General features: G+C 44.0%; 1 protein-coding gene across 8 annotated transcripts; it reads left to right on the forward strand.

Moving 5' to 3' along the window:
• Positions 1 to 1,872: 1,872 nt before the first annotated feature.
• Positions 1,873 to 19,405, forward strand: LOC118399988 (RNA-binding protein 6). Of its 8 annotated transcripts, none has more exons than XM_052473251.1 (22): positions 1,875 to 2,246; positions 3,058 to 3,132; positions 3,901 to 4,070; positions 4,107 to 5,638; positions 5,820 to 5,909; positions 6,045 to 6,114; positions 7,299 to 7,372; positions 10,724 to 10,798; positions 11,048 to 11,351; positions 11,496 to 11,653; positions 11,797 to 11,897; positions 11,977 to 12,046; positions 12,127 to 12,193; positions 12,360 to 12,454; positions 12,888 to 13,008; positions 13,126 to 13,223; positions 13,322 to 13,705; positions 13,815 to 13,970; positions 16,657 to 16,719; positions 16,865 to 17,164; positions 17,973 to 18,125; positions 18,411 to 19,405. In XM_052473251.1, the coding sequence occupies exons 2-22, from the start codon at positions 3,086 to 3,088 to the stop codon at positions 18,501 to 18,503; spliced, it is 4,221 nt and encodes a 1,406-aa protein (XP_052329211.1). In that variant the 5' UTR covers positions 1,875 to 2,246; positions 3,058 to 3,085; the 3' UTR covers positions 18,504 to 19,405. The 8 variants fall into 8 exon arrangements, with proteins under 8 accessions (XP_035652188.1, XP_035652190.1, XP_035652189.1 ...); XM_052473252.1 differs by having other exon boundaries at positions 3,901 to 4,052; XM_035796295.2 differs by having other exon boundaries at positions 1,873 to 2,246; positions 3,901 to 5,638; positions 16,868 to 17,164.
• Positions 19,406 to 21,613: the final 2,208 nt, after the last annotated feature.

Below are 21,613 nucleotides of genomic sequence, written 5' to 3' on the forward strand. Positions count from 1 at the left end.
AAGGACATCAGACCATTGGAAATCTGTCCTTTGGTCTGATGTATCAAAATTTGAGATTTTTTGGGTTCCAACCGTGTCTGTGAGATGCAGAGTAGGTGAACAGATGATCTCTACATGTGTGGTTCCCACGGTGAAGCATGGAGGAGGTGTGATGGTGTGGGCGTGCTTTGCCGGTGACACTGTCTGTGATTTATTTGGAGTTCAAGGCACACCTAACCAGCATGGCTGCCACAGCATTCTGCAGTGATACACCATCCCATCTGGTTTGCGATTAGTGGGACTGTCATTTGTTTTTCAACAGGAAAATGACCCAACACGCCTCCAGGCTGTGTAAGGCCTATTTGACCAAGAAGAACAGTGATGGAGTGCTATATCAGATGATCTGGCCTCCAGAATCACCCGACCTCAACCCAATTGAGATGGTTTGGGATTTTAGCGAAGGACAATCAGCCAATAAGTGCTCAGCATATATGTGGGAACTCCTTTATGACTGTTGGAAAAGCATTCCAGGTGAAGCTGGTTGAGAGAATGTCAAGAGTGTGCAAAGCTGCCATCAAGGTAAATGGTGGCTACTTTGAAGAATCTAAAATATATTTTGATGTTTAAAACTTTTTGATTACTACATGATTCCATATGTTATTTCATAGTTTTGATGTCTTCACTATTATTCTACAATGTAGAAAATAGTGAAAATAAAGAAAAACCCTTGAATGAGTAGGTGTATCCAAAGTTTTGACTGGTACTGTATATATTTATAAAACAATATTTTGAGGATTGGAAATGATGCAGAGAATTACATTGACGGAAGCTACAACCCATTTGCAATATTAAAGCTGATCTATCCCCTAAAAATAAACATGTCAAGAGTATATATATATACATAGTATATACAGGAAATATTTAAAAAGTCAGTTCCAATACCATATATATATATACTATGGTTACTTACTTACTTTAATGTCTATTTCATATTTCCTATTCTTATTTCCTGTGTTTTTTTTTCAAGTAAAACATTATTATTGATTATTGCATTGTTGGGTTTTGAGTTTCCAAGAAAGGCATTTCACTGCACTTGTGTATGTGATATTAAAACTGGATTCCTATGAGTTGGCAGCAATCAGCCAATGAAGAAGAAGAAAACAGACTACTTTAAATGGCGATAGCCTTAATGGTCCTGCCCATGCCGTCACAGATACAAAGACGAGTTCTCCGTCAGTATCTATGTCCTGTTGGCTAGGTGTGGTTAGGAGTGATTTTGTTTTGACATGGGCTAGGCTAGAGAGAGGCGTAGGGAGAGCAAAGGGAACGGATAGGGACAGGTTTCTGCTCTGGCTTCTCATGAGTCTCTTTAAAAAGGGACTGTGGGAAGCCAGGAAGAATTTAGTCAAGACAGGGAGAGATTGGGGGGTGGAAGGGATAGTGAGAAGGGTGGAAGGTGATTTGAGGAGGAGGATGAAGAGGGAGGAGAGGAAGTGGGGGAAGCATGCGGCACGGGAGAGGCGGAAAGGGGGTTTAGGGCTGGGAGTGTTAGAGTGAGTTTGGTAAGGGGATAGATTAGGGAAGGGGAGATAGGGAAAGGGTTAGGTATTGGTTAGGTATGACGGGGAGGGACGATGCTCCCCTGAGGTTTGTTTTTGTTTGGTGTTTGGTGATTTGGTTTTGTAAATATAAGTAATTAAGAATGAATGAGAGATATGATTTTGTAAAGTGTGAATGGTATTGATTGTAAATACATTATTTTAACCATCTATGTCCTGTTGTTCACACATATTTACATTTACAGTTTAGTCATTTAACAAATACTCGTATGTTTGCTTTGGTTGTCAACAGCCTTGTGGATATTGCAGTCTTTTGACGGTAGAAAAACAGGGATCTCTAAAAGTTGTCCAGGGGAGATCGGGGTAGGCAGCATGCGATGGAGGGCCAAATTCTCAAGCCGTTAGTCGGTCTGGAACTCGCCCACTGGCCGTGTTCGAGAGCATCAAACCCGTGTTATATCGTGGGTAAATTGTGACTGACTGACCCTCAAATAATAACGAGTCGCTATTTATGATGCAAGGTGATTAGAAGATCAGTCAAGCTTCAATGTCGAACAGACCTATCGTCTCAGTGGATATTGTAGTACATATTGCCAGAGGACTACAAATCCCACCAAAATATTACCCCTCCCTGGATACCACTCTTCTTTAAAACCTCCGGTCTCCATTTTCTTCCCGATTGATTGAAGATCTCAGAACAAATATAAGGTGAGCTTCTCCTATTATAAATACTAATAAATAGATTCAATATGGGTATTTCCGTTCATATCAACCTTTATCATCAAATAAAAACATCACCTAGCGTACATTTTGAAAACCGACTCATATACCTGCCAGGATATTAGCTCACTAGCGTTAGTAGCTTGAAAACCAATCCGGTGGAGGCAGCTAGCTAGCTGACAGCAGAGAGGAAACGGCGAAGCGAGAGGGTATACTCCCGTCAAATTCTTTCCACGATAAGCAGACTGCCCGGTCTGCTTTCCCGCCTATGGGAGAAGACTGTCTCGTCATTATACACAGTATCTCTGACTTTAGCTTCTTAGAAAATGTCGCCAGCACGGCTAGCGAAATGAAACGTCGTCATTAGCGTATTTGGCCTTGCAATGCACACCAGAGTGTACCTTGATTGTTTATCAAAATACTTGACAGCTAGATAGTTAGCTTCAACTGTACCACAAATTGTGGAGGAAATATTGACTGAAAGTAACTAACGTTATCTAGCTAGCTAACTTAATTTAGCTAACACACATTTGTCAGGCCTAGCTAGTAAATAACATGTCACATTGCTAGCTAACCCATTCCTTGGCACAACATACGATGCTAAAGATTGGTGATACCGACTTGTGTCAATGCCATCTTCCTTTGTAGACGGTAAACTGGTGGCAATTTGTTTCCTTGAATTTGCTCATTATAGATGCTTATCAAACCCCTGTAGTTTATTGCTATATTGAAGGTATGTATAACACTGCATTGGAGTCAAGCGATTTCTGCGATTTAACATAAACGTTTTACTCTTCAGATAAATTTGGTGATTGAAGTTTGGAAAAATGTGGGACGGACCCAGGAGAGGACCACAAGCGGGACCACACTTTCGGTAAGCAAACAGTGGCAAAGGCAGTATCCACAGAGCTGTTTTTATAGTGATATGAGATGAGGAACACTAACGTTAAGTTATTTTCATTGGTTACTTGATTTGAAAGAGGTGCTCAATTGAAAATGTTTGTCAGTAGCTAGGATGCCATCCAATTGGCAATAGATTTTCATGCAAATATTCTAAAATCCACCAGTGGTGTGTTTCCACCAAACAGACTTCTTACAGATAAAAATCAGTGCTTGAGGATTTAGTACACACAATGTAAATTTTAGTTTTCAACTACTGAATAAGAATCTAAAGTTCAATGTGTTACCATCTCATTTTCAACTCTACCAATAGTTTTGTCAGAAAAACTGTTGCGTTAAATAGCAAATGTGCCTACTCTGGTCTTGACATGTGCTCTCTCGCCAACACCTCACAGATACAGTGAGGGTAGGCTAGTCTACATGATGAGGTTATTACAGATAAGAGTGAGAATGTTTATTTGTCAAGCATGGATCATCATGTCACCAGAATAAGACTCTCTATATTTATTGGAAAGGAGCATCAAGCTCATCACAGTGCACTTTAACCAACCTGTGAAGTTCATCATAATTTATTTAATCTGTAACCTAATAATTTGCATGGTTTCCTGAGTCGTAGTGGGAGGACCACACACCATATCATCACGTGACTCCAGGTTTACTTTGATATGCTTATTATATCATGGCCATTTCTCGCATAATTAATTGTACCAACACAAACATCCCACCATTTTTTTTGTTCCAGTGGGGGCAATCGTGGAGAAATGTTTGGGGACCGAGGTGGAGCTATGCCCAATTTCAGGGGTCGAAATGGGATGAACATGGGTCCCAGGGGGCCACAGGATCGGGGGCCTCGTATGGACATGAGGAGGATGGATTGTCCGTCTGATATGAGGGGTCCGTCTGATATGAGGGGTCCGTCTGATATGAGGGGTCCGTCTGATATGAGAGGTCCGTCTGATATGAGGGGTCCGTCTGATATGAGGGGCCATGTTATGGAACCTCTTGACATACGAGGGAGAGGAGAACCACCCAGGGATTTCCCGGGAAGACCTGGGGAGGAATCAGACTATGGCCTCCGAAGGCAGTATGAAATGTCAATCCGAGACAAGCTGCTAAATGCAGCAGGTAGTGGTGGTTTCAAGGGGCCAGGCCCAGGCATGGGAGGGAGAGGCATGCCACCACGAGATTTACGAGAGCCAAATGACAGATTTATAGATATGAGAGATGGGGAGATGTTCCGCAAGGATATGCCAGGTTTCAACAATCCCAACATGGATGGAAGGCGTGGAGGATTTTCCATTGAGCCTATGGGTAGAAATGAGGGGTTCAGAGACATGCGTGATAGAGACAGGCCTCATATTGACAGGCCCCCGATGGGCATGGATGACATTGATGGGTTTAATATGGACATGCCTCCACGGGACTCGGACAGGGGAATGATGGACTTCAGGAGGAGGGGTGCTTCATCGTTGAATCCAAGGAGAAGGTTTGAGTCTGATATGGACTTCAGAAACCGTGTTGGACCCCAGGCTGAATACAGAGGAAGGGACAGATCTCCTGTAAGATTTGGCGACAGTGAAGGTGCGCCAATGGATGTCCGGGGAAGTCCTGGTTGCGCTCCAGATCTTGGTGGGCCAAACACACCCAAGTTTATGGGTAAAGATCCAAAAGGCACCCATAGAGACAGGGACTTTCCAGAAATGGATGAGGTGTCGCTTGCAGAGGAGTGGAAGAACCGAAAAATGAAGGACACTCTTCCATCTCCTATGATCAGAGGTCTTCCTCCTTTCACCATGGATGTTCAGGGACAGCGATTCCCTCCAATGTCCAGAGGGGGCGGTCTTCTTGGAGAGCCACCAATTTTTAAAGAAAAAGACAGACCATCCACAGAATTCCCAGGGAAAAAGGATGGGCCTCCCTTTGGCTTCCCTCACACTGAGAGAGAAGCTCCTGGTTCCCAGGACTGGGATAAAAAGCCCCCCCAAGATTTTCCTGTCATGGATTTGCCATCCTTTGGCCGTAGAGGTCCCCAGTACCCTCCCTTTCCACCCATGGGTCCTGGGCTCCTGCCAAACACCCCGAACAGAGAGAATAACAGCAAGCGCTGGCCTGGAGACAGAGATCCCAAGCAGAATCAAAATGCACCAAATCGAGGTGACAGACCCCCATACCTCTTAGAGATGGACAGGCCCCCCTATCTCCTAGAGAAGACTCCACCAACTCCACTGGGCCAGGGGCCAAAAGATAACGCTAGTTTCAAAGGACAGAACGATGCATTGCTTGAACAAGGCCCAGAGATGGATAAGCTGGTTCCAGGGCCTGCATTCCAAGGCAAAGACCAGGACTACAGGGACATTGACTACAGAACAGGCCCAGGGAGAATCTTTTACCACAAATCTGAGGAGCTGCAAGTACCTAACGAAGTTCTAAAGGAATCCAAACCAGTCCAGACTCCCAAATTCAATGACTCTGGTTCCCAGGTTAGTAAAGCAAATGTATAGACTAAACCCCATAGTAAATGCAAAACAACAAATTTGTATCCAAACTAAATTCCATACAAATTCTTGTACATCTGTTGGTTGAGTGTTCCCCTTTGTCATTTATGTGATTTTTCAATTGCTTTAATTAACCTGTTATTTAAATCTGACCTGTCAACCAAAGGATCAGGATTACAGGAGTGCGACTGTGAAGGACAAGGTTACTCATACAATTTGCATAACTGGAATTCCTAAGACAGCCACAATGGAACAGGTAGGAATCAAATCAGACATTTTGCTTTTTACTTTTCTGATTGCGTAAAATCTTCTACTTAGATGATACAAGTTTTAGTTATAGACCTATAGGTGTTTTTATTAAAGGTTAAACCTAACAACATTTCACTCGCAGATTCTTGGTGCCTTTGCAGTCCGTGATGGTGTCCCAATGCAGGGCATGAAGATAAAGAATGTTGTGCCAGGTGAGACAAAAGTCCATGTGTGGACATGCTCAACTCGAACAGTATCTCAAATCTCCTACGAATTGTTTCGCTATTTCACTATACGACTCATATACGCTTTTCAAAGTGTCTTTGTTGCCTCCGGTGTTCTCGATCTTGATGCAGTCGCGCATCAGTTCAACAGCCAGGTTTTCTTAGTATTTATCCATTAGTGTTTTTCATTCCTGACGATGTAGGAACACGTTCAAAACATTTTGTAGAAGCTTTCATCCTCAACGAAGCCATCTTTGACAGTGACTATCTGTCACAACAGTTCATGTGACAAGCATTTCTTGCGTACACACCATTTGTTTCATTATACACTATTTCCTTTTTTGAACAAATAAAGCATTGATTATAAATGAATGTCGGCAGCAAGCCTGTATTACAGACCACTCTTAAGTGTTTTGCTGCGACCTCAGGTTCTTGGTGTTGCGTTTCTCGTCATTCAGCTTAGACCGAAAGTTTTCTCAATAATTTGATTGTAAGGACTGCTTCAGCCATCTACTCCCAACTGTTCATTCACATGCTTACCAAAGAACATCACATTAATAAATGTTGCAAGATGGGTTTAAACTGTGTTCAGTTGAAAAGGGCTGAGCTCATGCAATGTAAAGCGTTACATTTCAGATCCCTGAGATGCTACAATACCATGTTTCTGAAATGACTAAGTTTAAATATGGCAGCAAGACAATTCATCAATGGCATAGCCTATGTTTCATGTTAGTTTCTTTCATACACTGTAAGCCTATGCCTTAGTAGCACATAGGTCATACCTTTATGCTTGCAGGAACTTCCCTTTATGGAAATGAAGCTATAGTTGGCATACTTGGCAAGATGTTTAGAGACAACATTCAGTTCATAGTTGGATTATGAAAATATGTTGGTACTGGCAATTAAATACGGACATTGCCAACTCAAATGCAAGATAAATGACTAAAATGCATGTTGTGCTGAAAGGGTACTGTATTAGTGGAGACATTGGCATACATGTCTCAACATGAATAATTAGGACAATGTTCTATCCCCCTATGTAGTCATCTAAATGCAGCACCATCACCACAAAAATGCTGAATGTGATCTCCTTTCGTGATGTGCTCATGAACTGCTGTCCTTACTGGCATTGACTAACTCAAACCCATCTGTATTTCAAATGCTGTCCCCAGGTTACAGCTACGATACGGCCTATGTGGAGTTTTTAAACCTCGAGGATGCAGTCCACTTCATGGAATCCAACCAGGTGGCCCATCCTCGTCTCTCTACGTCGGCTGTGCCTTCGGGCAGGAAGAAGGCTTGGGCTGGGGGGGCTGGCATTTTATAAGGGTTAGGGGAGGGAGAGGTGGGAGCAGGGTTGGTTATTGTTTGGGATAATTTGTCGTAGTTACTCCCTACGTGTGGGTGTGTGAATTTACACTGTTGGTGTAGGTTCAAGGATGCTGAGAATAGCTTTTTGGGAGAAATTCGACTTTTCATAATAGTTCAATAATACGAGGTCGTGGAGGCGTCTGTCTGGTGCATTGTACACTGAGTGTACAAAACATTAAGAACACCTGCTCTTTCCATGACGGACTGACCAGGTGAATCTAGGTGAAAGTTATGGACCCTTAATGCTGTCACTTTAAATCCGCTTCAATCAGTGTAGCTAAATGGGAGGAGACAGGTTAAAGAAGGATTTTACAGTCTTGAGACATGGATTGTGTATGTGTGTCATTCAGAGGGTGAATGAGCAAGACAAAATATTTAAATGGTTGTAGGTGCCAGGCGCACCGGTTTGTCAAGAACCGCAGCGCTACTTTTTCACGCTCAAACAGTTTCCCGTGTGTATCAAGACTGGTCCACCACTCAAAAGAACATCCCTCTAACTTGAAGCATTGGAGTCAACATGGGCCAGCATCCCTGTGGAATACTTTAGACACCTTGTAGAGTCCACGCCTAACATATTAAGGCTGTTCTGAGGACAAAAGGGGATGGTGCAACTCAATATTAGAAAGGTGTTTTTGTTTTGCTCACTCAGTGTATGTCTAGGCCCATAGGCATGCTACATAATGTCTTGTTCCTGCATTCTTGGTCCTCTGTCCATCGAAGTCCTTAGTTGGATTGGTTTTCTTTTAGTGATCTCTTTCTTTTCATTGCTAGATGGCAATGTCAAGGCGAGTAAGGTAGCCATTTCTGAGCTAGCGTTCAAGTCCATCTTAAGGTTTGTTTTGTTCTCATTTTTGCACAGAACTTAAAAATACGAGAGTTGCTTTTTTTTTGGTGGCAATGTTGGAAAGTTGATCTCTTTATGCTTCAGATTGCTGTTGCCTGTTGACTTATACCTTTCTGGCAATATCTTGCCTTAACCTTTGGCTATCTACAAGCCCAACTTTACCCCCAATTACTTTGGGGTACTACATTCTACAATACTCTTGACTGTTTGTTGGGGGTTATGCTCATTCCTTGTTCTCAACAAGTGGACAGTAATGTTCTATTCCATTCTTCTTTCTCTACACGTAGAGAGCTGTGCAGCAACCATGGTATTCTTTCACAGTGCTGAATGGATAGACTCTGTGCCTAAATGCGTCCTCCACATCAGATCCACTTGTCTGCTAAATACAAGTAGAATATCTGCTCGACACCCATTCACTTGACACTTGAGGAGTCTTTTCTCTTGACCACAGTTCTTTTCTTACTTTTTCCTTTTGGGGACTGTGAGGCCTTCCTTTTGGTCAAATTGGTACAAGTTCATGTAGAGTGTCAGAAGCCTGCATTGGTTGGTTTTTAGCCATTTTAGCAAAGGTCAGTGGTGCACGCCACCAGTACAGGTGGCTCATATTCTCCCAACCATATTGGCCAAATCTGGTACCCATATTGATGGACTATTGACGCACTACAATGTTAAGCAACAGACTATCATCAAGGCTAGAGCCATGTCTGGCTCTGATCAAGGCTGGAACGATGCAGAATCAGTGACAGGCGTTACATGTTCCTTCGATCTATCCTCTGTTAATTTACTAATTGGGTAGCTGGTTGGTAGAATGGTTTTGGATTTTAGAAAAAATAATTTGGTTACATAAGATTTAAAAGACATGCATTTCCTCAAGTGTTTAATGCATTCGGCTGTATCTTTTTACCTATCAACAGCAAATAAACGGTTAAAGTATTGTCTCGGCAAGTGGGGTTATTGTAGATATAACTGCCACTCACCATTTTAGATGTACTTGCAGTGCATTCGGAAAGTATAGAGACCCCTTTAAAAATCAATGTCTTTCCTCCTCAATCTACACCCTACCCCATAATGACAAAGTGATTACAGGTTTTTAGATATCTTTTTTTTTAGTATTCACACCCTTTTCTACGAGACTCGCAATTGATATCAGGTGCATCCTGTTTCCATTGATCATCCTTGAGATGTTTCTACAACTTGATTGGTGTCCACCTGGGGATGTTTTTCAGCGGAAGGGTCTGGGAGATTAGTCAGGATCAAGGGAAAGATGAATGGAGCACAGAGATACTTGATGAACACCTACTCCAGAGGGCTCAGGACCTCAAACTGGAGTGACGGTTCACCTTCCAACAGGACAATGACTCTAAGAACACAGCCAAGACAATGCAGGAGTGGCTTTCGGACAAGTCTCTGAATGTCCTTGAGTGGCCCAGCCAGAGCCCGGACTTGAACCCTATCGAACCCGGTCTCTGGAGAGACCTGAAAATAGCTGTGCAGCAACGGTCCCCATCCAACCTGAGACAACTTGAGATGATCCGCAGAGATGAATTGGAGAAACTCCCCAAATACAGGTGTGCCAAGTTTGTAGAGTCATACCCAAGAAGACTCAAGGCTGTAATCGCTGCCAAAGGGGCTTCAACGAAGTACTGAGTAAGGGTCTGAATACTTATGTAAATGTAATATTTCAGTTAATACGTTTTTTATACGTTTGCAAACATGTCTAAAAACCTGTTTTCTTTGTCATTATGGGGTATTGTGTGTAGATTGGGGGGGTGGACTACTTAATCCATTTGAGTACGGCTGCAACATAACGAAATGTGGAAAATGTCCAGAGGTCTGAATAGTTTCCGAATGCACTGTATTAGTTAAACCTGAGGTTATGTTAAATCTGGAGAGAAAAAATGTCTTTAAACCAACAGCTTGCATGTCTGATCCAGCACAGTCATGCCTTTAGGCAAATGAGTGTCATACATTTACAGTGCACTGCCAACACAATGGTCTATTGAATTTCACATTTTTGAAGTACACATTTGAGTCCTGCATTGTCAACGAATATAGATTTGTAACTTTATCTAGTAAGACGAGTGATGGGAAATTCATAATCTCCGCTTTTGATAGTACTGTACATAAAAGGTTGAATTACCTCCTGGGAAACAGTAATGCAATTGCATGGAGGAAGTTCTTTGGAAGGTATTGGTCGACATGGCTTCCAAATTTCTGTCAGAACTATGTTTGTCCTACTACCCTCTCCACTAAGGAGGACTAAACCTGCCACAGTGCATGATGGGAGTCTGTTCTCTTGGAACATTTAGAATTGTGTCACTTGGTTGGCAAGGAAGCGGATTGCTCCGTTTGGATCTAGCGAACTCTCTTCCTGTTTTTCAGGGATCGCTGATGGTTGGCACTAAAACGGCTCTCATGAGATACGTCCAGCCGGACAGAAGTGTCAAAGAAACTCAAGTAAGTGTTGTATATCACACAGGAAGGGCCTGCTGTGGATGACAGGGATTTATTAATTCCCTTTACCTTGGTTCCATAGACCTTTTCTTATTTTTAGAATGCTAGTAGCATAGGTATTTTTATGCTTGGTCGTATTTACCCCGAGATTTGTGTAAGCGGTAGATTTGTTTTGCCTGTATTCCTTATGTTAAGCTATAGGTTAAGACAACTACCACTAAATAATTGATGTGACTCCTCTCGCTGCGTTAGGAACCAGGCCCTCCGGCCCAGGAACCCCTGCTGCCAAGCCCGGGCCAGCTCCTGGTCAACAAGGCCAAGAGCGACCACTACGGCCAGAATGGCTCACAGGCCAAGGCCCCAGTGGACCCCCTATCTCAGCAGGGCTCGTGGCAGCGCAGCTCAGACCTCACCCCAGAGGCCTGGCAGCAGCAGGTGGACCAGCAGCTCAGACAGCAAGAGGCTGAGCAGCAGGCAGAGTCCTGGGCCAGCCGCAACCCCCCTCGCCAAGCTCCTGGCCCTCATCAGCTGGACCCCATCTTTAAGGAGAGCAAGAGTGAGTGAGCTGGGCAGTATTGGAATAGTTGGTTTGATGTGTGACTGGATAATAATGTTTGTTTGTCTATGGATAACTGTTCAAACTCAATGGCTTCCAAGTTTATAGATCAGTGTGCGTGTTCTCCCCTTTGTTGCCCTACAGCCATGATCATAAAGAATGTGAAGCCCACCACAACAGTGGAGACCATCCTGAAAGCCCTGGACCCCTTCGCCTACCTGGATGAGAGGAACGTCCGTCTGGTTAGAGGCAAACCCCCGGGTGCCAAATGCTTCTGCTTCATTGACATGGACTCTCATGAGGTATCACATAGCTGCCATAACATGTCAATTAGGCTCTTTGTCATGGTTTATCACACTCCCTTTTCCACCTGATATGTGGATTTGAAATGTCAGTTGTACCCCGCTTAATGGATGCCATGACGTGGCCTTTTTTTCCAACCTAGCAAGTGACCCGTCTAGTTGACCTTCTCACCAAGCCCAGGCCTCTCTCTATCGACGGGGTCCGGGTTTACGCCGAGGTCGCCAAGCCGTTGAAGAATCAAAAGTGAGTCCTGTAGCATGTTATAATGTAGCCACAGATTTCAGTGCACTACAGAGGATTTGATGGTGTCTTCTCCTGCTAGCTACAGAAGAGAGTTTGATAAATCCAACACTTCTCTCCTGGGGTTCCCACCTGAGTCCAGTATGATGGAGGTAAGTTAGGTGTTTGCTATCATTTTTGGATTTTGTGTGTTGGTTAGAAAACTGAACGTGTTTTTGTGCCCTAATTCTAGCCGCAGCAGTACTATTCATCCCAACCTCACAAGCAGCCACCAGGCGCTCCCCCACCTAACATGCAAGGTGAGTCCTCTGTCAGTCTCCACATTCAAACACTTTTCTGCCTGAGGATTTGCACATGAGTACATTTTGTGTATTTTTCAGCTCAACATGCTTCAATCATCAGGTAATGTTGAGTCCAAAATGATCTGTAAGAATCCATCTTCTTATATATATATTTTTGACCTAGGAGACCGTTTGGGTGGATCAATGGGTGGGCCGATGAGCTCAGACATCCCTCACTCCCATTCATCCGTCTCTCACTTGAACTCCAGCATGGCTCAGGTGAGATACTATTATAACTGACTTTATTCGTGTGAAGACACACTCATCCATTCATGCTACACACACATATTGCTGCTGCTACCTGACTCTTCGTCTTTAAATTGTGCAGTATTTAACAATAATAAAACTTGCCCCCTCTTCCCCAAAACACATGTAAATATTTGACTAGAAATTGTGCCTTCCTGTATTATACTTATGCTAAAATGTTTATTCCATTCGACTGCTGTTTTTACTTTTTGTTTGTATTATCTTTTGTTATTTCTTATTGTTGCATTTTCGATGGAACCTGCAAGTAAGCGTTTCGTTGGACAGTGTGTATCCTGTGCATACTTGAAGCGTTGATAATGATTGACAGTTTAAACAGAGGAAATGATTGAGTGAGTGTCGGTGTGAAATGCCCAGGTAACCAATGTTTCCCTCTCCCACATCACAGGGAGGTGGCTATGGTGAACCTCCATTAGTTGTTCCCTACCAAGAGGCTCTGCACCCCCAGGTCTCCTCTGCTGGAGTAATGGCAGCTACAGGAGACCACAGCACTGATGGCTACAGCTATGGTAAGGCCAAGCAATAATTCCCCTCTGACATCAGGGGGGGAAAATGTGACTAGACATGCATTTTATCAGTCTCATCTTGTCATGCTCTTGCAATAACTGTCCTTCTCATTTCTCTAGCTACTGAAACTCCTGACATGACCAACTACCTGTATGATGCCACGTCCGGGTTCTACTACGATCCCCAAACTACCTTGTACTATGACCCTGCCTCTAGGGTAAGAGTGCTGCACAGTAGCTCATATATGATCTGATACATGCTCTTGAAATGATTCTCTTTGTGTCTGTGCTTCATGTCCTCTGTCTGTGTGTGCAGTATTTCTACAATGCCCAGACCCAGGAGTACCTTTACTGGGACAGTGCGTCCAAGACGTACATCCCCGTGCCTGGAGGACACTCTACAGACACCCAGCCCCCCATGGCCCAATTTAGTGTTGCCCTGGCACCTGACGCACAGGCCATTCTGGCCAATCCAGTAGCAGACGCTCCACTGGACATAAAGAAACCAGAGCCAACCCCTCACGTCGACCCTCCCCCAGTCCTGAACCCTACTCCTGCCCTGAACACCATGCCCAACCCCAACCCTTCCCCAGAGAGGAGAGAGGAGGAGGAAACTGCACCTCACAGCATTGACAAGAAAGACGGCAAAGACAAACCAGGAGAGAAAGAGGAGAAACCCAGGAGCCTAGCCGCCGTCAAAGTAAACCCACATTACCACATTGTACTCATGTACAATGAAGCTATATGAACAACCCTCTTGCCCAAATACACTACCTCATAGATGGTGAATACATATGTGTCTGTCTCAGGTCATGAAGGATATGGAGCGCTGGGCTAAGATCCAGAACCGCCAGAAGGACAGCGTCCGTTGCCCGTCCCCCATACTGAAGACCTCCGTGGGCGGACTGGATGACAGGAAGACCTCCAAGGCAGCTGATGCGGCCTTCGCCATCTTTGAGAGGAAGGTGGGTAGGGGAGTGTCTGTGACATGCATGCAACTGCTTTGTCATCTTTATTTTTATTCTTCACATGTCGTGGGCAGTAATATTTGACATTTGTATACAGTGTATTTATATACAGTACCAGTCAAAAGTTGACTACTCATTCAAGGGTTTTTCTTTTTTTTACTATTTTCTTCATTGTAGAATAATAGTGAAGACATCAAAACTATGAAATAACACACGTGGAATCATGTAGTAACCAAAAAAGTCTTAAACAAATCAAAATATATTTGAGATTCTTCAAAGTAGCCACCCTTTGTCTTGATTACAGCTTTGCACACTCATGACATTCTTTCAACCAGCTTCACGAAGAATGCTTTTTCCCAACAGTCTTGAAGGAGTTCCCACATATGCTGAGCACTTGTTGGCTGCTTTTCCTTCACTCTGCGGTCCAACTCATCCTTAACCATCTCAATTGGGTTGAGGTCGAGTGACTGCGGAGGCCAGGTCATCTGATGCAGCACTCATCACTCTCCTTCTTGGTCAAATAGCCCTTACACAGCCTGTAGGTGTGTTTGGTCATTGTCCTTTTGAAAAACAAATGTCCCACTAATTGCAAACCAGATGGGATGGTGTATCCTTGCAGAATGCTGTGGTAGCCATGCTGGTTAAGTGGGCCTTGAATACTAAATAAATCAGTGTCGCCAGCAAAGCACCATCACATCTCCTCCATGCTTCACGGTGGGAACCACACATGCTGATATCCGTTCACCTACTCTGTGTCTCACAGCAATGGTTGGAACCAAAATTCAAAAATTTGGACGACAGACCAAAGGACAGATTTCCACCTGTCTAATGTCCATTGCTCGTGATGCAACCAGTCAGGATGCTCTCGGTGTTGCAGCTGTAGAACCTTTTGAGGATCTGAGGACCTATGCCAAATATTTTCATTCTCCTATCCTGAGAGGGAATAGATTTTGTCATACCCTCTTCACGACTGTCTTGGTGTATTTGGACCATTCTAGTTTGTTGGTGATGTGGACACCAAGGAACTTGAAGCTCTCAACCTGCTCCACTACAGCCCCCTCAATGAGAATGGGGGCATGCTCGGTCATCCTTTTCCTGTGGTCCACAATCATCTCCTTTGTCTTCATCACGTTGAGGGAGAGGTTGTTATTCTGGCACCACCCAGCCAGGTCTCTGACCTCTTCCCTATAGGCAGTCTCGTCATTGTCGGTGATCAGGCCTACCACTGTTGTGTCATCTGTAAACTTAACAATGGTGTTGGCGTCTTGCCTGGCCATGCTGTCGTGGGTGAACAATGAGCCCTGGAGGGGACTGCGCGCACACCCCTGAGGGGCTCCAGTGTTGAGGATCAGCATGGCGGATGTGTTGCTACCTACCCTCACTACCTGGGGGTGGCCCGGCCCGTCAGGAAATCCAGGATCCAGTTGCAGAGGGCGGTGTTTAGTCCCAGGATCCTTAGCTTGGTGATGAGCTTTGAGGGCACTATGGTGTTGAATCCGCCTGGCCCTACGGACTTTGAATGTTGACCTGTTTAAAGGTCTTACGCACGTCGACTACGGAGAGAGTGATCACACATACCGTCCGTATGGTTTGCCACCATTGGACTCTAGAACAGAGGAAATGCCTTTTCTGGAGAGATGAATCAGCTTCGTCTGGCAGTCCGACGGACAAATCTGGGTATGGCAGATGCCAGGAGAATAATGGTCTGGCCTGTTTTTCATGGTTTGGGCTAGGCCGTTTAGTTCCAGGGAAGTGAAATCATAATGCTACAGTGTAAAATGACATTCTAGATGATTCTGTGCTTACGACTTTGTGGCAACAGTTTGCTGAAGGCCCTTTCCTATTTCTGCATGCCAATGCCCCGTTGCAAAAGCGAGATCCATACAGAAATGGTTTGTCGAGATCGGTGTGGAAGAACTTGACTGTCCTGCACTGAGCCCGGACCTCAACCCCATCAAACGCCTTTGGGATGAATTGGAACGCCGACCGCGATCCAGGCCTAATTGCCCATCCATGTTCTTGTGGCTGGATGGAAGCAAGTTCCCGCAGCCATGTTCCAACATTCCCATAAGAGTTGTTATAGCAGCAAAAGGGGGGGACCAACTCCATAGTAATGCTCATGATTTTGCAATTAACGTCCATATACTCTTGGTCATGTAGTGTACCTCACATGCGCCTCGTAATTAGACTATGCAATTAGCCCGTTTTAATGAATTATCTGACTCCATAAATATTATTTAGCAATATGCAAGATCACCATACTTGCGCTTAATGTCTGAATGGAATTCTAAATATAAGTGCATTGAATTACTTTGTCAAATGAACAAATTCTCATACAAGGCACAAAGCTTATGTTACAAAGCATTAACTGGCATTCTAGGAGAGGGAGGGATCTCTAAGACCCTTTTATATGTATCTGCGTTGTTTGGATTACAAATCTGAGTTGACCAATAGTGTTACTGTACCGTTAACCTCCAATCAGATGTCAGACCTACATGATGTAATCACAACAGAACTCCTTCTCAGAGGTGTGACCTTGGGCTTTGGCAAGCTCAACATAGAGAATGCGGAATTCCTAAGAACACAGGACATTCTTGCTGATGGGTCACTTCGAGAGCTGCCCTACACATTATTTAACACGATTTTATCAATTCTGCTGTAACACTTCTGTTTCCCCATACAGGGTGGAGATGACCCCTTCAAGAAGCCTATGGCTCCTCCCAAGAAAGAGGGGAAGGGCTCAAAGGTGAGATTGGTTGGAGGATTTGTGAGAGGTCATCACCAAATGCCTAGAATGTTCTGTGGTGTGAGAGCTGGGGAAAGAAGGCATGCATTTCCTCACTCCCTGGTGAACTTGTTCTCAAACTTCCTGCTCTCTCCACTCTACCCAGCAGCCCATTGGCTCTCTGGGCCTGCTGGCGTCGGATTATGCAGCTACAGGCAGTGACGAGGAGGAGGAGGTGCAGCACGAGGCGCCGCAGGTTTCTAGGAGCCAGTCCCAGGACGAGGAGGACAAGCTAACAGACTGGAAGAAGATGGCCTGCCTGCTGTGTAGGAGACAGTTCCCCAATAAGGACGGTCTGGTGCGCCACCAGCAGCTCTCTGACCTCCACAAGCAAAACATGGAGATCCACATGAAGATCAAAAGGTCAAAGAAGGAGCTGGAGGCTTTGGAGAACCAGGAGAAAGAGGTCAGTGGAGGCCTGATTTTTTTCTTCACCTTTTACACAAGTGCGTACACATTTAATATGTAGCTGTAAAGCTGTTCCAATAGTCGCAAATAGCTAAATCATAGTTGCCTCAGTCTCTATCTTATTATTATATACTGGCAACGGTCAGTTGCCAGTAACCCCCCCAAACTTAGGAGAGATCTCCACAAATCAACCTTTAAATACGGCCGTCGTTGAACGGATCTCCTTTCCTACTAGAGCTGGGACGATACACCAAAATGAGTGGAACGGACCATTTTTATCAAGGACATTTTAATATTGACAGTAACGATTAGTAGCCTTTTACTCAGGGAATGTGAAGTTTGAAAAGAAACTGAATGAGCTATTACTAACTGGACAATTTGATAGCTACGTAATTCAAAGTGGTACTAGTTTTAAGGGTTATATAAAGGAAAGTAACTGGTGTGAATTAATGTTAAGAATTCATTGTTCAGTTTATGGTTCATTTATGATGATTTAAGTCATTTTATTGCGATATGTATTCCCCCCCCCCCCATGTCGCCCATCTCTATTACCAACTCATATTTCCCAAGCGAAAAAGTCTAATGAGATATGGATCTTGACCATTAAATGTTGCTTTACAGGTATTTTAAATGTCTGTAATATCTAATTGTTAACGTATGTAAATTGTAGTCTTTGTCTGTAATGTCTTTTTCGTTACGTGTCGGACCCCAGGAAGACTAGCTGTCGGTGTGACGTCAGCTAATGGGGATCCTAATAAAATATTTTATTTTTAAATGTCATATGACTGACATAATAATGTGTGTAGTCTGTCCCACAGCTGAGTGCTGTTGAGTCCAATGGCTCCCCAGAACAGAAGAGAAGGAAGCACCAACATCAACACCAGAATAGCTGGGCTGGTGGCTCCAGGGACATGCACAAAGGCAGCGAGAGACCTGGGTTAGGCTCTGAACCTGTTGAGGTGCGTCTCTTAATGCAGCTCTCCAACTCTGTTCCTGGAGAACTACCGTCCTGTCGGTTTTCACTCCTACCCTTAATGTAGCACTAATTCTAATAGTTCGCTGGTTGATGAGCAAGTTACAACTGGGATTGGAGCGTAAACCTACAGGAGCGTAGCTCTACAGGAACAGGGTTGAAAATGTTGTATTTGTCTGTAGTCCTCCAGATGGTTTTCTTGGTGATTTAAAAAAATATATATATATTTATTTATTTTTTACCCTTCGTGATGTTTCCTCTCTTTTCTCAGAGGAAGAAGAAGGAGCCTGTCGTCTGGAACCATGCCACCTACAAACAAGCTGTGCGCAAGTCCATGTTCGCACGCTTCAAAGAGCTGGACTGACCTCTTCCTGTGAACACCAGGGGTGCGTTCGGTTCACTGTATGTTTTGTGCTCACCATTCTTCAACAGTCTGAGGTTTGTTTGCTGGTGGTGGTTGGTGGCCTGATCAATATGGATGTAACCTTTCGAAATCACAAAACTAATGCAGCACAACGTACGCAATCTTCCTCCGTTACCATAATCACAACGCTCTTCAGCTGGTCGTTCAGAAGGGCGCTGTTTCCGTTGAATCAAACGTTGCACACCGCTCTGTTCTACTTAACACACCCAAGATCACCCACTCTTGTGTGTTTGTCTATGGGGAGTGTTGGTCAACATAATGGACTTGCCATGCCCAAGCGGAGCTCTTGGACTGAGCTCACCTCTTACTGTACCTGGTGGCCCCAATTCACTGTACAACAAGGACTTTGACTCCCCAGCAATGAAATCAGGCCGTAGCCTGCCCACTCAGCTCAACTGTTGAGACCATGGCGCTGTAGGGAGACCGCTAGGGCCTCCACATTTCTGCAGTATTTTCTATGCTTGTTGGAGGGCCCGTTCACCCATCCCTATCCCACCTCTGTACTGACTCCAGGAGCGAGGCAGAACCAGTGGCGTTGGGGCTAAGCTACTCCACAGACTCACCCCAAAACATCAAGCTGGCTTTGACGGGCTCCTAATCAATCCTTTTTATGGATGTAGCTTTGTTTTGCCTTGTGTTGTGTATGGCTGATGTGTAGTATTATTGTGACGTGTACTCAGCAGCCAGATCTGCCATTGTAGAATATCTGTATGCTACCAGCTGGATCCAGCGACACACCATTTATTTTAAGATGTTTTTATATGGACTTATTCCTTTCCTTGTTTGGGTTATACTCTGTATGTGTACACGTTTACATTTTTAAGTAAACAAAAAAAAAAACACCTTGAGTCTGGTTTATTTATGTGAAAGGATGTGTGTGCTGTTAGATTAGGAATGTGTGCAGTGGTTTACTTTGTCTAGTCACTAGACATCCGGGTTGCCTCCCACAATTATTTTGAAACGTTCAATCTTAACACGTCTGTATGTAATCAAATGTCAGTTTGGCATACAGGAACTATGTCACTCCCCATCCCGGAACAAATAGTTTATCCTTATCGAAGTTGCCGAAAGAGTCAGTCATTGAATGAAACCAGATCCTTTTCACTCACTGCTGTTGCCTAGGGTCGTGTTTACAAGACTGTTAGACAGATTCTATTCAGGACCTCTCCATTGGGTGGCAGCAGTGTTCTTTTAGATATGTGTACCATCATTAAATCTGAATAGTGTTGGACATTCCCATGATGTTATATGGTTAACCCTTCAGATAATACAATGAACTAGAATGTTTCATTGTTTGAACAGGGAGTTGTCGATTTTTATTTTGGTGATTTGTTGAAGTTGATGAGAAAAGGATGTCTTATAGCTGAGGCAGAACATCATGAGGATGTTCATTTTGCTAAACATCGGTATTACCCATAGCACTGGTGCTACAGGGAAGGAACAAAACCTCTCTTAGCCTCCCTGACTAATTTTCTTCTGTTTTGTTTAGGTTAGGATTACTAAACCATCTTGTCTTGAGTCCAGAGGGTTAGTGTAGAATTGGTTGATTTATCTAATGTTTGGTGTGTTTTCTATCATTTCATATAAGCCCCATTCCTGCTCTGCAGGTGTCAGAATATGGGCTCTACTCCCACGTGGGTTTAGCTCCGTAATTGGAGGATTACTTGGGTTTAGTGTTCTCCGAGTTCCTCTGCGATCGCAACAGGAACCAGACCAAGGTGGCGCCCCAGGGGCCACAGGCAGTCAATGCAGTGCAGAACAGCAGAAACACAACTGAATGTAGGGGCTCCTTAATCCCACTGATGGTACTCTGACTTCGTAGTTTTCTGCCATTTGGATTTTTTTCCAGCGATATCAAAGGCATTCCACGGAGGGCCGAGTGTCTTCAGGTTTTTCCTTTTAAACAGAAATTGAATCACGAGCACTGAGAATGGCAAAAAATGACACGTGTCCATTGGAATAAACAATATTGCTGCATTATTTTTGCACAGTATGATAAAATATGTGACTAGAGATGACATTTTCCAGGTATTTCCCTGTTTAAAAAAATAAAGGCCATTTACATTGCGATTCATATGGTGCAAACCCCATGGTAATGTACAGACTCGGATATAGTAAATGACTCCCCACTCGGGAAAACCCATAGTTTTGTCATTTCAGTTCCCATTGACTCAACTTTACTGTCTGCCATCCAACCTGCTCCTTTTCTCTTAAGTTGCTCCAACAAGGAGTGGTTAATGCAGTTTCTAACCAGAGGCATTGACAGTGAGGAGCCTGTAAGTCTGGAGACAGATATGCAGGGAGGCAGCACAACTCCCTAAACCCTGCTCTGTGGCTTGGCAGGGAAGCAAGGGTGAGTGCATAGTCACAAACACAACAAAACAACCCCACCAATAATATAAAGTGAAAAGGCGATTGGACTTGAAAATCACTCTACTTGCTGTCTGACATTTTGTTTTTGGAAAGTACTATGGTTGAGTAATTTACATACTTTAAATTGCAACTCTTATCCCTCCTGTATTTTGTTCATGTTGACGTAGCCAAGTGTTTATGTCAGAGCTGATGGCAGTGCAGCATCCTCATCGGTCCTGTGTGGTCGGTATAGAAGTGGAGGTGGTAAGGTATGATTGGTTATGCCACGCTGGATCAACAGACACTCCATCATGGGTAACCCACCATGGTAGGCATTGTCAGGAGGCTGACAGCTGCAGAGTGATCCTTGAGTTGCCCCACCATAGGCTGGTCATAAATCACTGTCCTCTGGCTTGCCATGGTGCTCTCATCTCCCTGTGGACAAAGAGAATCACCCTGTCATGTTCTGCTTTGTGAAAAGGCTCATACTTGAGTGTCTGTCTGTTGGGCTAAATGTCAGACTTTTTCTGAAAGACTGAACACCAAGTGCTGTTCAACACTGTAGAATCAAATCAGTCAACTTTTCATGCATAACAAACTAGTCTATAAATATCAAGTCCTATTTTTATTTTTTTGGAGCTGACTATTTGGTTCCTGACTCTTAAAGAGCTGTGGAAAAACTCAAAAAGAAACTGCAG

Source organism: Oncorhynchus keta, chromosome 21 (genome assembly GCF_023373465.1).
Source record: "Oncorhynchus keta strain PuntledgeMale-10-30-2019 chromosome 21, Oket_V2, whole genome shotgun sequence".
NCBI classification, from domain to species: Eukaryota; Metazoa; Chordata; class Actinopteri; order Salmoniformes; family Salmonidae; genus Oncorhynchus; species Oncorhynchus keta.